At 43.1% G+C, this 15,019-nt stretch overlaps 1 protein-coding gene across 5 annotated transcripts; it reads left to right on the forward strand.

Annotated features, from left to right (window-relative positions):
• Nucleotides 1–64: 64 nt before the first annotated feature.
• Nucleotides 65–14,441, forward strand: kdm2aa (lysine (K)-specific demethylase 2Aa). 5 transcript variants are annotated; one of them, XM_028976125.1, is made up of 21 exons: nucleotides 65–915; nucleotides 3,262–3,400; nucleotides 3,477–3,555; nucleotides 5,938–5,984; nucleotides 6,107–6,285; nucleotides 6,388–6,494; nucleotides 6,643–6,736; nucleotides 6,833–6,986; nucleotides 7,483–7,598; nucleotides 7,682–7,808; nucleotides 8,111–8,355; nucleotides 8,555–8,632; nucleotides 8,729–8,980; nucleotides 9,060–9,194; nucleotides 9,285–9,371; nucleotides 9,553–9,582; nucleotides 9,689–10,920; nucleotides 11,224–11,387; nucleotides 11,509–11,655; nucleotides 11,747–11,962; nucleotides 13,197–14,441. In XM_028976125.1, exons 1-21 carry the CDS (start codon nucleotides 880–882, stop codon nucleotides 13,376–13,378), a joined length of 3,846 nt encoding a protein of 1,281 aa, XP_028831958.1. In that variant the 5' UTR covers nucleotides 65–879; the 3' UTR covers nucleotides 13,379–14,441. The 5 variants fall into 5 exon arrangements, with proteins under 5 accessions (XP_028831958.1, XP_028831955.1, XP_028831956.1 ...); XM_028976122.1 differs by lacking the exon at nucleotides 65–915 and adding an exon at nucleotides 1,831–2,021 and having other exon boundaries at nucleotides 7,676–7,808; XM_028976123.1 differs by lacking the exon at nucleotides 65–915 and adding an exon at nucleotides 1,831–2,021.
• Nucleotides 14,442–15,019: the final 578 nt, after the last annotated feature.

The raw sequence follows: 15,019 nt of genomic DNA on the forward strand, positions 1-15,019 counted from the left end.
GAACATTGATCCTTGGTTACAGCTTCTAGCTATTGGTGGAAGCGGCCTCTGTAGGCGGGTCGTGGTGAGAGGCCCAGTGGTGTTTTGTGACGAGATGAAAATGGCGGCGCATGGTCGATTATATTAACTTTATCGGATATTAACACACAGAAGAGCGGTTCGAGAAATCCCGGGCTGCATTTTAAGGCGTCCTTCCTATTCTGAAGAGTCTAAGAGCTATAATTAGGATTTCCGGAGTGCATTTAGGTGACTACATGGCGGAAGTTTACCACTGGACACGGGAAAGTTCTTTGAATATAATAGCCACCTTTCAGTCTTAAACTTGGGTGTTTTGTCGGCGAACAGTTGCGCGAGTGGAAACGGAAACGCTCCGTCGGCCTCCAGTTTGGCACGGGGACGTTCGTGCCTTTCGCGAACTTGGCGGGCGTCGCGACAACCGGAGCGGCCACGCTTGCGTGAACGGTGCGCGTTGCCGCTCCGCGGAGCTAGCCAGCCAGCCAGCCAGCTAGCGCGCTCCCTCGCTAGCTGCGTTACGGCGCGATCGGGCTTCCCTTCTGGACACAGGATGCTGCTGTTCAGTGGCGGCTAGCTGCATGTGCTAGCCGCCAGTGGTCTAGGGGGTTAAATGGTCCTTATCGGGAGAGAGTGCATTCATTATGTACATAAATAATAATAATAATAAGGAAGGAAAGTTGGAAGAAATTGGCAGCCAAGCCTTTGTTCGTTAAAAGCAGTTTTCTTTTGTAGCCGTACAGTGTCGCGTGTAATTTCCCCGCGTAGAACCGCGGGACACGGATTTTGCGCGGCGTCGCGTTGTCGCACTTGTGCCCCAAGTTTCCCGTGTGAGCCGCAGCGCCCGTTCGCGACCGTCTGGGAAACATGGATGATTCTCGGCCACGATACAGCAAGCGGCTGGTAAGTTGTCACTACGCCCCCGTACAGTTGAACTCTCGATTCTTGTAGGTTTTGCCGCGATGTTGGCCAAATGTCCGCTAGCGCGACTTACCTCCCTGGCGTGATGCGTTATTGTGGCGACACTTCTGTCACTACATGAAAACGAATGCAATGCAGTTTTATTATTTTTTTTTAGATGAAATGGACTTCCGTTAAAGAACATTTAGTATTTAAGACGTATGTACCTCAACCCGTATATGCTCTTTTTATATTTAAATATAAATGTTGGCTTTTTCATAATGTAACTTCCCATGCAACTCTGTATGGTCTTTGATTATTGCTTGTAGTGGTGGTGGAGATGGATAGTATGGCCATCATGTGTAACACCTTCCCAACTTTCTTTTCCGTTCTCCTGCTGAGGAAGTAGCCGAACATTACTTATGGTATTTGGAAAAAGGCGGAACGGAACATCTATGCAATCTGTCTGCCAAAAGTATCATTGTATCGGTTTGCGAGAGATGTAATACCTAAATTAAACATAGATAGGTTGTACAGAGGTATTTTCAGGACCTTGATGGTGAATGAATGGAGATTCCTTCTATAGATCGGTTCATTTTTGATGCCGAGTGTTTATCAGTAATTTGCTTCCAGGTTGGGTTCGCCGAATTGTAGATGGAAAATGTTTTTGTTTTTTTTTCCCCCCATGAAACAATGTTCCAGACAATTAGATGCTTTATAACAGACAAGATACAAATTATACATTTTAATATATAATGTGTATCTTTTCATTTGAGTTTGGGTGTAATTTGAATGGTCAGCAGGCAGACGGAGGGTAGATATGAGGAGAATGAAGCGATGCCAGCATAGATGTGGTTTGGTGGGGGCTGAGAGCGAGGGGAAACGGAGCGAGCCGGGAGGGGCGGAGCCACTGCAGTGCCATCAGGAATGACAGCAGTGGGAAGGGAGCAGTGCTTCCCGTTTTCTTTTTGTAATGAGAACGGAACAAGGGAAGGATGCAGAGTGGTGGAGGTCTGGTACCGCTGCGACCAAGGCATGGAGAGCCCTGGATGTGGAGGAAAGAGAAAAAGGAGAGCATAAGAGGGAGAGATGGAGTTTTGACACTGAAGGTGCGAGGTGTGTAGTGTCTCTTCTTCTCTCTCCACAGGGATGCTGCAGGCTCTTCAAGGGAAAGGCTGAATGATAATGTGTGAATTAGTGAGCTATTGTGGTACCTCTGCATAGAGAGAGTAAGAGCTGTCCTGTGACCTTCCACTGCTTCTTGTTTTTTTTATATATATATATATATATATATATATATATATATGTATGTGTGTGTGTGTGTGTGTGTGTGTGTGTATATATATGTATAATCTACCTGCTCCCATATTGTCAATGTTGTATCGTACAATTTTGATGATTGTTGATTTAATTTCTGTAAAATTGTGATCAATTTAGGTAAAGACAGACTATAGTTTGCTATTGTGAAGGATGTTTTCATTGCAGCTGTCTCGGTTGCATTTTGTATGTTGAGTTGTGCAGAGTGTCTGTGCTTCATGCTGTGTCACGGCTTGTGCACAGGCCCAGGGTTTGGGATGACTGGCGCACCACCAAGTGCGCTCTCCTCAGCTGCCCCCTCCCCATGAAGGATGTTAGATATGTAGTTCATGTAAAGGGGTATAAAGTTAATCTTTTTGGCTGCATTGTGGAATTATTATCAAATTGTAACGGAATGGTGCTGTCACTGAAGATGGTGCCTAGTCACGCTGAGCATTTAACATTGATTTTCTCCTCACCCCACCTCTGCATTGTAGGCTGATAGATGTGCAGTCTTGTCATTGGCTCTGGGTCGAGGAAAGTAAATGAAGGATTTGTGAAGACACTGGCTAAGAAAGGCAATATGTTTTAGGGTTTGTTTTAAGATGTTTGTAAGTCCTCCAAGGCAGCATGTGTTTGTTTTTCTTTGTCCTTCTCTCTCTCTCTCTCTCCCCCCTCCATTTCTTCCACCTTGAATTGTGTGGGTCAGTCCATTGCTATGGCAACAGTGTGGTCCAGTGCCTGTAAGGAAGGAATTGCCCTGTGGTGATGCTGAAATGAACAGGCTGTTCAGCATGATGCTTATCAAATTTCACCAGGGGGGATAGTATGTCTGTGCCCGTATTCTACATATAAACCATTCTTAAAGCAATAATGGAAAACAATTGGTATGCTGTTAATTCCATACAGGAAAAGCCATTATCTTATTTTTTTTTTTTCAGCCATCTTGTTCTCTGCAAATAATATTTGTACAAGATTGTGTTTGTTCACCTTTTCATTTAATGTGACATTCTTTCAATTCAAATATCTATCTCCTGTTTTCTTTTGATTTAGCGCTCTGGTACACGGCGGAGGTATCACGATGATGGCATCTCTGATGATGAGATTGATGGGAAGAGAACATTTGACCTGGAAGATAAACTACATTGTGAGCGGTTCAGCTCAGACCGTGTCAAACGCATGGAAGGCAAAGGTAATTTTGTCAGACAAATTAGACAGCACGTCAGTACATTCTGTGTTGAAATGTGTGTCTTTGTGTCTGTTTGTAGACTTTAATTTTGAGTACATTCAGAGAGAAGGACTACGAGACCCCATAATTTTTGAGAGGCCAGAAGGACTAGACATCACGTAAGTTATTTCTGTTGCATTCACCCTTTTCGTTCTCTTTTTATTTATTATTTATATTTTTATTGGTCAAGAGATTCATTGCAGTGAATATGGGGTGCTGTGTGTACATTAATGAGTACAAAAATGAACTTGATTATTTTAGCAAATGGCTGCAATATAACAAAAAGTGAAAATTTTAAGGGGGTCTGAATACTTTCCGTACCCACCCTATGTCTAATTATAAGCAGTGGCTTTCTAATATTATTGTTTGATCTTGGAGAATGAGATTGGCGATTGGGTAGTATCTTTTCAATTCTACGTGACAATATTGCTGTGAACAATTTATAATCCACATTTAATACTTTAATAGTGAGGCATTTACTGCATTCTAATTTCACTTTCACTTCCTTTAAAATGACTGATATTATCGCTTCTCTCCGAGAGGGAGGAAGTTCATTTTTCTGTAGTGTCCAGTTGCATGCTGTAATATTGGAGACAAATGATCTCTTAGACGCTCATACCATTCACCGGTAAAGCCATCTGCACCCGGAGACTTGTTTACTCTTAATCTTGAAATTGCTGAGTGCAGTTCATCTATTGTTGTAGCTACTAGTTCTTTATTCTGTTTATTTGGGGTAGAAGGTCATTTAAGGGAGGAAAGAAATGAGTCAATCTGGAGGTTATCTGTTGGTGAGTTTGGGAATACATTGTTGTATAATACTACTTCTGGATTTAATTTCTTTTACATTGGATTTTCTCTTGTGTCTCTCTTGCTTCTCTGGATTTCTTCCTTAATCTATATGATAAAAAATTCATCAAATTTCCTCCTCCTTCACAATATCGTTGTTTAAAAAAAACTAAATCTTCGCCTAAATCTTCGTACTGTAGACTTTGCTTTTGTACATAGACTTTCGGACACATAGATAGGACTATTATCTGACAAGGTGATTGGTCCAATATCACATCTCTCTATTCTATGCAGATTTTGATTGTAAGAAAGAAATTGTCTATCCTTGAGTATACTGCGTGTGGAGGGGAGGGGAGTAATAGATGTAATCTCGACTGCATTGGTACTGTTCTCTCCAGACATCTGTTACGCTCATTTTCTTCATTAGTGTATTTATCTTTTTGATTATAGATTTTTATTCTGGGTTTTCCACCAGACTAGTCAAATTTTATTTAACTGTACATTAAAATCACCACCACATTGGTTGCCATTAAATCAAAAATATCTCCATAAACCTCCAGTCACTACCTGGGGGAGCATTAAAACTGATTCCTTGTTAATGATATGGCTCTGATATGTGTTCAGAGCCTTTCACAACAGTAACAGTAACTCTCCTTCTGTGCCCAGATTTCTGTAAGATGATGAATACACAGATTTGAATCCCATTTTGTTTAGTTTTGCATGTTGTTTTCCTTGTTTTTGATAGGATCTTCCATTTACATTACATTTACATTGCAGCATTTATCAGACTCCCTTATCCAGAGTGACTTACAATCAGTAGTCACAGCGTATTCTTTCCGCTTTTGTAAAATGTGTGGCTCATAATCATTATCCATGTTAAGTATCCATGTTAAGTAAGTCGCTCTGGATAAGGGCGTCTGATAAATGCTGATAAATGCTGTAAATGTAAATGTGTTTACTTTGATAAATGAATCCTTTCTTTTTCCAAGATGTGTGAAGTGTCTTGTCTTTGATGTGAAACCATAGGAAATTTACCAGGATGTGAGGCTGCTGGCAGTTGTGGACCCAGCATGGTGGGCTCAGGCCCTAGATCAGGAGTGTTGAGAATTTCTCAAAGTAACTTTTTCATGAACACTCACATGGATGGAGAGTCCTGTTCTGTCCCCTCTGGGATTCCATGAACTTTTTACATTGTCCTATCTGGAGCAACCTTCTAAAGTTATGTCTTCTGAATTTCTGTGCTTTAATTCTGCCTCCCGCCTCTTCCAATCTAGTATTTGTTTTTACAATCTCTGTTTTATTGTCTTCGAGTCTTGTGGTGTTGTCGCGTTGGAATTCTCTCAGCTCTTTGAGGATCAGACTCAGCTTGACTGTATCGTTCTCCGTCTGCATTGCTGGGCTATCTTCATGGCGTGGTGTTGTCATACATGGGGGGGGGTTTGTACCTTTTTTATTTTTTTACCCTCACAGACATCTCTTCCCCTTATTCTTCTTGGTTTAAAAAAAAAAAAAAAAAAAAAAGAACGAGAATGAAATTCGGGTCTTTTCAAGATCTAGCCTATTGGGAGAACTTTCTCTATGCCGCCATCTTGTCGGTGTTCCAGATGGATGTCCGCATTCACCCTTTTCAAACACGTTTACCTGTTTTTAACCCTTTTTACTAAAGTTTTCAACTAAGTACCAATGTGAACTGAAAGATTGTTCTCTTATCTAAGGATGCCAGATCCTGACTTCACTGTGAATGATGTCAAGAGTTTCGTTGGTGAGGTCACCCTTCTGCTTATTTTCCTTCTTTCATTTGTGATTTATTCTGCAATTTTTCATCTGTGATTGACTTTCCTTCCTTTAACCCCTTTGACCTCTTTGATCATTCTCCACTCATAGGCAGCAGAAGAATGATTGATGTGATGGACGTGGCTACTCAGAAAAACATTGAGATGTCCATGGCACAGTGGAGGCGCTATTATGAGACCCCTCCAGCTCAAAGAGAGAAGCTGTACAATGTAATTAGCCTTGAGTTTAGTCACACTAGACTGGAGAACCTGGTCAAAAGACCTGCAACGGTAAGCCTTAAAATGTTCTCAAAGCAGATTGAGTCTTCTTTAAGCTTGATTACAGCTGTGTGTCCTGAAGTTGTTGTCACCACCATGCTTGATACATTTTAGGTGGACATGATTGACTGGGTGGACAACATGTGGCCCCGGCACCTAAAGGAAAGGCAGAGAGATGCCACCAACGCTATTTTAGACATGCAGTACCCCAAAGTTCAAAAGTGAGCTGCTAGACCCTGAACTCTCAAGATCAGATTTCCCTGAGCACGTTTTGTGTTGCCATTTCTAGCATATTACATATGCATAGCACATTATTTTTGATGATGTACGTTTCTTACTCTCTTTTTTCCCCCCTTCTCCCTGCATTAGGTACTGCTTGATGAGTGTTCAAGGCTGTTACACAGATTTCCACATAGACTTTGGGGGCACGTCTGTTTGGTATCACATACTGAGGGGGGGCAAAGTAAGAAAACCTTGCCCTTTTTTGCCCTTTCCACATACCCCTTATCCCCTAAAGTTACATTATACACACAATTGTAATCATTTTCCTTCTTTACAGATCTTCTGGTTAATCCCACCCACACTGCAGAACCTAGAACTGTATGAGAACTGGGTTTTGTCAGGAAAACAGGGTGACATCTTTTTGGGTGACAAGGCCACTGACTGCCAGCGTATTGAGCTGAAGCAAGGATACACATTAATCATACCATCAGGTAAGCAAACTTAAATCATTATACAGATTTACCAGGTTATATATAATTTCTTTATTTCACCGTCTGGTTATGTTGTATAAACTTTGCATTTGACAAAATGTACGGTTGAAGTCACTGCATCCACTAATTGGCAGCGTGAGTAGTTGCAATGGCAATACTAGTTGCAGTGGCAATACTAACATAAAATTTGAATGCCATGGGATAAAAAAACAACCACATCTACATTGTGTCCATTTGACTGTCCGAAAAAGCCCTTTGTACAAACAATTTGTTTCACTATTATTATATTATTGTGATGTATGAGAGCGGAACTGTTTAAGTAACTGTGACATAGTAAGTAACTCATCACAAGTTGAATTATAGATCTTTTTTCTTGCTTCCAGTTACAACACCCATGAAAAAGTTACACTTTTACGATCCCTTCCCATCCCCTCCTCACTTAGTAGTGTAGTGTAGTGTAAATCTGATTGGTGTGTGTGTGTGTATTTGTGCTCAGGGTGGATACATGCAGTTTACACCCCAGTGGACACCCTGGTCTTTGGGGGAAACTTTTTGCATAGTTTCAACATCCCCATGCAGCTTAACATCTACGGCATAGAGGACCGCACACGAGTAAGTTGCAGCCATTGTTTAGAACAAATGTCAACAACTCTCACTTATTTTTTTCTTTCTTCTTTCTTTGATTACATGCTCAGGTACCTACAAAGTTTCGCTACCCTTTCTACTATGAGATGTGCTGGTATGTGTTGGAGAGGTACCTATACAGTCTGACCAACGTCTCCTACCTGACACCTGAGTTCCAAAAGTACTCGCTGGGAATAGGTCAGTAAGTCCTTTTTCTGAATTGAAACACTAATACATTTCATATAATTGACAATTGCTTAGTTAAAGGGGTGGTAGTATTCTATGAACCAGAAGACCAATCAATTACAGGTTCAAGCCCCACTTACTACCCTTGTGTCCTTGAGCAAAACACTTAACCCTGAGTGTCTCCAGGGGGACTGTCCCTGTCACTACTGATTGTAAGGCGCTCTGGATAAGGGCGTCTGATAAATGTCATAAATGACTACACTGCTGCTATGAACTCTATGAATGATTGTCGTCTTTTTTTTTTCTTATATAAGGACTATCTCAAGATGCATCCAGACTTGGGAGTGAAACTCTAAATGGTCACACCAAAGATGAGGTGGATGATGAAGATGAAAAGCCACCCTCTCCTCCCACTAAACCTGGGGTCAAAGTTCATCTTACAACATTTGAATTAGAAGGGCTGTCTAACCTATTGGGAAAACTGGAATCTTTGCCTTCACACAAAAAATGTATGCCAAATGGCATCCAAAATGCCCCTGCCTTGCTGCATGACATGAAGGTAATAAGTTGTCTTAATCTTTCAAACTGGTGGTTTAATTGAAATCATATTATGGCAAATATGGCATTGCAAGTCTTACTAAGCTAAAGGAGTGTAAAAGAAAAAAAGTTATATTTCAGTATAAGACATTTCATTTTTATGGGTATATTTCTTAAGAACACACTTTACATTTTCCCCCTGTGTTGCATTATTTTCATAGGCACTACTCCGAGAGCATGCCAGTGATATCCCCAAATTGTCCTACACTGGAAAGCCTATTGTAAAGTGGCCAAAAAGGGTAAGCGCTCTTACTCATGCTCAGTAGCTACATTTTTAATGCTTTTCTCTTTTTGTAATGTAAATCTAAATTCAAGCTTATTGTGCATTTCCATAGCCATCGTGGTACCAGCCTCCACCTCCCCCCACTCCAGTGGGTCGTCCTCGCCTTGCCACCACTGTGGTGATACCACGTCCTGTAAAGCCACCATCCTCCATGTCTGTTTTGCGGCGAAGGCGAGTTCGCTGCAAACGCTGTGAAGCCTGTGTACGTACTGAATGTGGAGACTGCAACTTCTGCCGTGATATGAAGAAGTTTGGTGGCCCTGGAAAGCTCAAGCAGACCTGTGTCCTCCGTCAGTGCCTAGCAGTGAGTGAGCAGTAGAATTTAAGAGGGTAATAAACAGGCCGGGTTTAGACTGTTGCTTGAATCTTGTTTTCTTTTCCAGCCTGGCTTGCCCCTCTCTGCAGTATGTGAATTGTGTGGGGAGGGCAACCCAGATCCCAATGAGTCCATACCCTTCTCCCTCACTCTCATGGAGTGTTCCAATTGTGCTGAGATTGCACATCCTGGCTGCCTGAAGGTAAACCTTTACACAGCTTCTGTGCTGCTCTTGTCATGCAAACTTGATCTGAAATGTCATCATCCAAAATGCATTTTTTTCTCTCTGCAGGTTTCAGGAGATGGGGTGGTGAATAAAGATTTGCCCAGTTGTTGGGAGTGTCCAAAGTGTGTTAATGGAAAGGGTGCTGATTCTGAGGTAACTCCTAGTCAGTGATTTTGAAGCTTGAAAACAAGATACTTCAGCATAGGTTTTTAAGAATTAGTCACTATCACCCTATATTTATTTATTTTGCCCATGTCCAATAAGCATTGACTTCTGGTTGCCTGTAGGGTCTGATCAGTTCCTGTTCATTACTGACTTATTTCTTGTCCCACAGTTGAAACTGGACAGAAAGAAAATGCATATTGTAAGTATAATAAATTATTTTAGCTGTACATTTTACTACAATTTTAACACCACTTAATCAAATTCTTGTTTTCTACCCTACTTTTTTTTTCTATAAATATATTCAGAAACGCAAGTCTTCCTCTTTTGATGGTCGTCCAGCCAAGTTATACCATCGTCATGGCCATGAGGACTACATGGATGACTCTGGTAGTGATGATGATGATGACGACGACGACGATGAGGATGATGATGACGATGAGGATGATGATGACGACGATGATGATGATGAGGAGGAGGAGGAGATGCAGTCAGGTGGTAGGAAGGTGTCTCTTCATTCACGTAGTGGAAGTACTGCTGGTCGACGCAGCTATAGTACTGGGAGGAGGGGTGTATTTAAAGGATCCTCCCAGCATGGGGTGGGTCGACTTGGTGGCCTGACCCCCAATTTGAAGATGCGGCGTGTCCATAGTGTTCGAGAGCGTGGAGGCCGTGTCCGACTTAGGGGAGGAACCAAAATGCAAAGGAGGCGTTATGAATCAGATGATGACGACGACGACGATGATGATGATGATGATGATGAAGATGATGATGATGACGACGACGATGAAGATGACAGTGATGAGGAGTATCATGTGGACCAAACAGAAAAGGAGCACAGGCATCGGCGGCAAAGGAGGAGCAGAAGAGGAGAGGAGGAGGACGACGATGAAGATGACAGTGAAGACCAGGAACTGGATGGGGAAGACGAGGAAATGGAAGACCTGGATGAAGATGGTGATGATGATGATTTTAACAACCAGTCAGATTCTGAACCTGAGCCTCCAGTGTTACTTGTGTCAGATTTGAATGATGACCTCCTCAATGGTTCCTATCTGACAGTGACCCTGCAGCGACCCCCTAAGGCCAAACGTGACACTTGCTCCATTGTCCCAAAGCTTGAGGCTGCCATGTCCCCCAGGACACAAGGCAGCAGCCCAGGCTACGTCCAGCGCAAGACGCTGCATAAGATGCAGCAGAAGAATGCTGGTGGTGACATGACTACTGGCAATGGAAATATGGCAACACCAGGCCATCACAGGCGACACCGCACCTCTAACCACCACCGTCATCACCACGCCTATGCTGAAAGAGACACTGCCTCACCTTCTAGCTCTGGCTCTTCACACTCCTCCGCATCTCCAACGCCAGAGGCCCTTGCCAGCTCAGACTCGCCACCTTCCCTCCTCTCGCATCCCTCTTTCCGGGAAGTGGGCAATGAGCCAGGTGGTGAGAAGGAGGTGTGGGTGTCAGTGTTCCATTACCTGACCCAGGCTGAGCTCAGTGTCTGCATGACTGTCTGCAAGGCCTGGTACAAGTGGTAAGTGTTATGAATTTTACAATTTTTAAAACTAGCTCAGGTCTATAGAATCTTTGCTAGATTTTCATAGTGAACCACGTCAAATGATACCGAGTGCGCTGCTTCCGTGTTCCAAGACCTCTGCTTCCGCACGTCTCCTTTGTAAATTATGTAAATTACAGCTGATTTATCTATGCCCAAACCTCAGGACCTGCTATGTGCCTAGCAGGTCAGCCCCACGTACCAAGTGCACAATGTCACCAACTGTGATCACACTTGCATGTATATATATTTATATATGCGTTGATTCATTCTGTTCTTAAGGGGCTGTGATAAGCGACTCTGGACTCGGATCGACCTCAGTCGCCGGCGATCTCTCAGTGCTCAGGCTTTATCATGCATCATAAAGCGTCAGCCCGTCACCCTTGACCTGTCCTGGACTTCTGTTTCCAAGAAACAGCTCAGCTGGCTGACACACCGGTTGCCAGGTACCACAGTCCTTTCCGTTTTCGCCGGCTTAATCACCTGCAGTGTTCATGATATTATTTTGCAAAAGTATCAATTCTTTAATGAACTGATTTTTATTCGTCATCTCTCTTTCCGTCTCAGGACTGAAAGACCTGTACTTGTCTGGCTGCTCTTGGTCCTCTTTGTCATCCCTCAGCACTCCTAACTGTCCATGTTTGCGAACACTGGATCTGTGCTGGGCGGAAGGTGTCCGTGATGGCCAGATTAGAGACCTTGTCACACCACCCGGTAATTTCCTTTCCTTGACCGTGTATGTTCTTTTACAGGAACAGTGCAATAATATTCACATTTGTACATGTTACATCTCATCTGTGTTCAGGCATGGAAAATCGTAGTCGTCTGAGGACCATGTTGACGCTACGTCTTTCTGGCATAGACATCAGTGACTCCACGCTGCGCCTTATCCTCAGGCACATGCCCGTGCTGGAACGGCTGGACTTGGCTCACTGTCGTACCCTCACAGACCAGTCTGTTAATCTGCTTACTGCCACTGGCTCACCCACACGTCACACACTCACTGACCTCAACCTTGCAGGTAAACAAACATTTGGACCAAGGCAGATACACACTACTCACAATAAGTTAGGGATATTGTTATTTACATGAGTGCTTTTCCTATTTGCTGAATTTTAGCTTTTCGTTGTGAACCATGTCAAATGATACTGAGTGCGTTGCTTCTGTGTTCTAAGACCTCTGCTTCTGCATAAGTAAAAATTAAGTAAAAGTTGATGAGAAGAAACAACATTTTCATTAGTTTAATATTTACTACCCCCAAAATTTAGACATTAACAGGGAAGGCCCCAAATAACAAAAATTGACCATGTCAGCAGCGGGAGTTTCCATCATTTGCTGCAATGACAGCTTGACAGCGACGCATCATGCTTCCCACTAGCCTCATGATGTTCTGAGGCAATGCGTTCCACTCTTCCACAAGTGCTACACACAGTTCTGCCAGGTCACGTGGGGGTGGGGTACGATAATTCAGTCTCTGGTTCAACTGGTCCCAGACGTGCTCTATGGGGTTCAGGTTAGGGGACATTGATAGCCATATCATATGAGGCACTCCAGGCACTTTGTGAACAGAAAGTTGGGGGTGTGCTGGTGGAATTGGGGGATGATGATGGGTTCTACGATGTCTCTGAGGTAAGAACATGCAGTGACTGAGCCACGTACAATGTTTTGTCCTGACTGGTGATACCTGCCCAGACTATTGCACCTTCTCCACCAAACAAAACCCTGGGGACCATGTTGACCTCAGTGTATCGCTCACCTCGCCTTCTCCAGCAACGCTGACACCATTATTTTTATGCAAGTTGACCCGACACCCGACAGTAGACCACTGCTGCATTGTCCAGGTGACAGGTCTTGTGCCCACTGCAAACGTTCACGGCACTGTCTTGGTGTCAGTGGGGTCACCTGCAAATGGTCATCTGGCAGTCAAGCCAAAGCGGTGGAATCAAATGGTTTATCGAATGGTTGTCTATTGGTATTGGCCCCAGTATAAGGCACACCACAAAATGAGGTGTGTATCACCCCAATACAATTGCCTCCCTATACCAAAAATGTCTGAAGAGAAACAAACACTGTGTCCACTATGTCTCTAACAATATCCCCAATTTATTGTGAGTAGTGTATGGTCAATAATATGTAGGATTGGTGATGGCATAATGGCTTTTATGATGTACAATTTTACCAGTTCTGTAATCTGCTTAAAGAGACTAACCATTTCTGTTCAAACACTTGTTAATGTTTTCTTTACACTGTTTTAGGCTGTAATAAGCTGACTGATGCCTGCCTGCAGTACCTGAAGCGAGCGTCACGGCTGATCCTGCTGGACCTACGTGGCTGCAAGGGAATCACACGGTGTGCCTGTGAGAACTTCATCTCAGACCTCTCATACAAAACCTACTTCTGTCTGACTGAGGACAAGCTCATCCAGAGGATATCCTAACAGCATACCGCTGTGTACTCACTAATGCTCCCACACCTACCCCACAGCAGTAGACACGTACACAGGCCTCGTGAACGTCGGGAGACAGGCCGAGGGAAGAGAAACGTAGGCCCTCAAAACACAATGCTGGGTCCCCTCACAGCATGGCAGGATGTTGTTATAGCAAAGATGGTGGGAGGAACAGGTCAGACATGATGGACAGCAGGATCTGCCCGTTACATGGAGCGAAATGAAGAGTGGAGTTAAGTGCTGGATACGTTCACACGGAGTTCCTCTGACGGGGGAGGAGTAGCTCCTCATGCCCCTATCAGGGCCCCAGCTGACCTGAGCGAGTGCTGACACAGCTCATGTGTACATTGTGTGTGTCTATCCATGCCAAGTCTGGCTGTCAAAGGCGTGGATTTTTTTTACTTTCCTCATTTCAAAGCTGCAGAGGGCAGAATTTGACTTTTTTTTTTTTTTTTTTTTTTTTTATGTATGTTTAATAAGGGGCATTATAAATACACTGCAGTGTATTTATCAGTCTGCCACTATTAGTGCAGCGGAGTGTAGAATGTTAGCAATGCCTAGTGCAGGCTATGCCACAGACTCTCTGGCAACCTCCATTTTTGCACTGGCTGAAAAGGCACAGCCTAATAAAATGAAAAACTGACTCTCAACCAGCAGCCCAAATGCACTCAACCAGCTGCATGTTCTCCAAACTTTTTTTTCTTTTGTTGTTACGTGCACATCGAAGCGGGTGGACATACAAGTTACCTTTCCATTCTTTAGGCTTTATTTGCTTACTCATCATTTAAATATGTTTACTGAAGTCTACCGCAGTCTTTCCTAACTTCATCATAGACGATATTAGTTTGCTGTCTTCCCCATCAAGCTTTCTAAATTTTGGCCCTGTTTTTATTCCATCTACCATGCTGTCCTGATGTTACCCAATGTAAACTGTCTTGCACAAGCAAACACACGATTCTTATGACAATGAATGATTCTGCTTGTAGCAACACAGTGGTTCTCAAAATCCTGTTTTCCCATTTTTTTTCAAAAATAAATATTTCTAATTACCAAGCATAATGGCCATTGTGCTATGATGTTCTTTGATGTTTAGTATTCAGACGTGCAAATTGTCATCTCTCATCCAGGACTAAGGAGCCTAAAGTTGTGTGACTATCATAACCATTTTTAAAGGTCCCCTATTATGAATATATTTTTTAATTTTATATACATCCCCAAACCCAAGTCTCTTTCCAAAATTCAGCCATGGTGCAGAATTACAGCCACTTTTAGGCAGTCACACAACGAAGAAATTATGTCATGAACACTTCCTGTTTGGCGCAAACAGGACGTCGTGTCAGCGTTTGACTGAACTAATAAAAAAATTTATTTGTTCAAATATTTTACAGCCAATCACTGAGCAACTGTAATGCATTGCATGTTTGGAAGCAATGACGGTCTGTGGAGATTTTTTTTTAGGGGAGTGTTTTTCTCTGGGCAGACAAAGCATGAGAAAGGGGGGGGGGGGCTTTCCCCATATGATGTCATAAGGGGAGACATTCTAGATCAGACTGTCTGAGCTGCAGCTCTCTGAACGGTGAAGCAAAATGACCAAAGTACACTTTATACATATTGCCATTTCGAGCCACTGCA

The sequence above is a fragment of the Denticeps clupeoides genome, chromosome 4 (assembly GCF_900700375.1).
Source record: "Denticeps clupeoides chromosome 4, fDenClu1.1, whole genome shotgun sequence".
Classification (NCBI taxonomy): Eukaryota; Metazoa; Chordata; class Actinopteri; order Clupeiformes; family Denticipitidae; genus Denticeps; species Denticeps clupeoides.

What these genes read in the sequence shown, in the direction of transcription:
- kdm2aa (XM_028976122.1), top strand. Translation starts at nt 1,908, where the DNA reads ATGCAGAGTGGTGGAGGTCTGGTACCGCTGCGACCAAGGCATGGAGAG. An exon ending in CACATTAATCATACCATCAG is followed by an intron (nt 6,987 to 7,482) that starts GTAAGCAAACTT and finishes ATTTGTGCTCAG; the next exon opens with GGTGGATACATGCAGTTTAC. An exon ending in CACATCCTGGCTGCCTGAAG is followed by an intron (nt 9,195 to 9,284) that starts GTAAACCTTTAC and finishes TTCTCTCTGCAG; the next exon opens with GTTTCAGGAGATGGGGTGGT.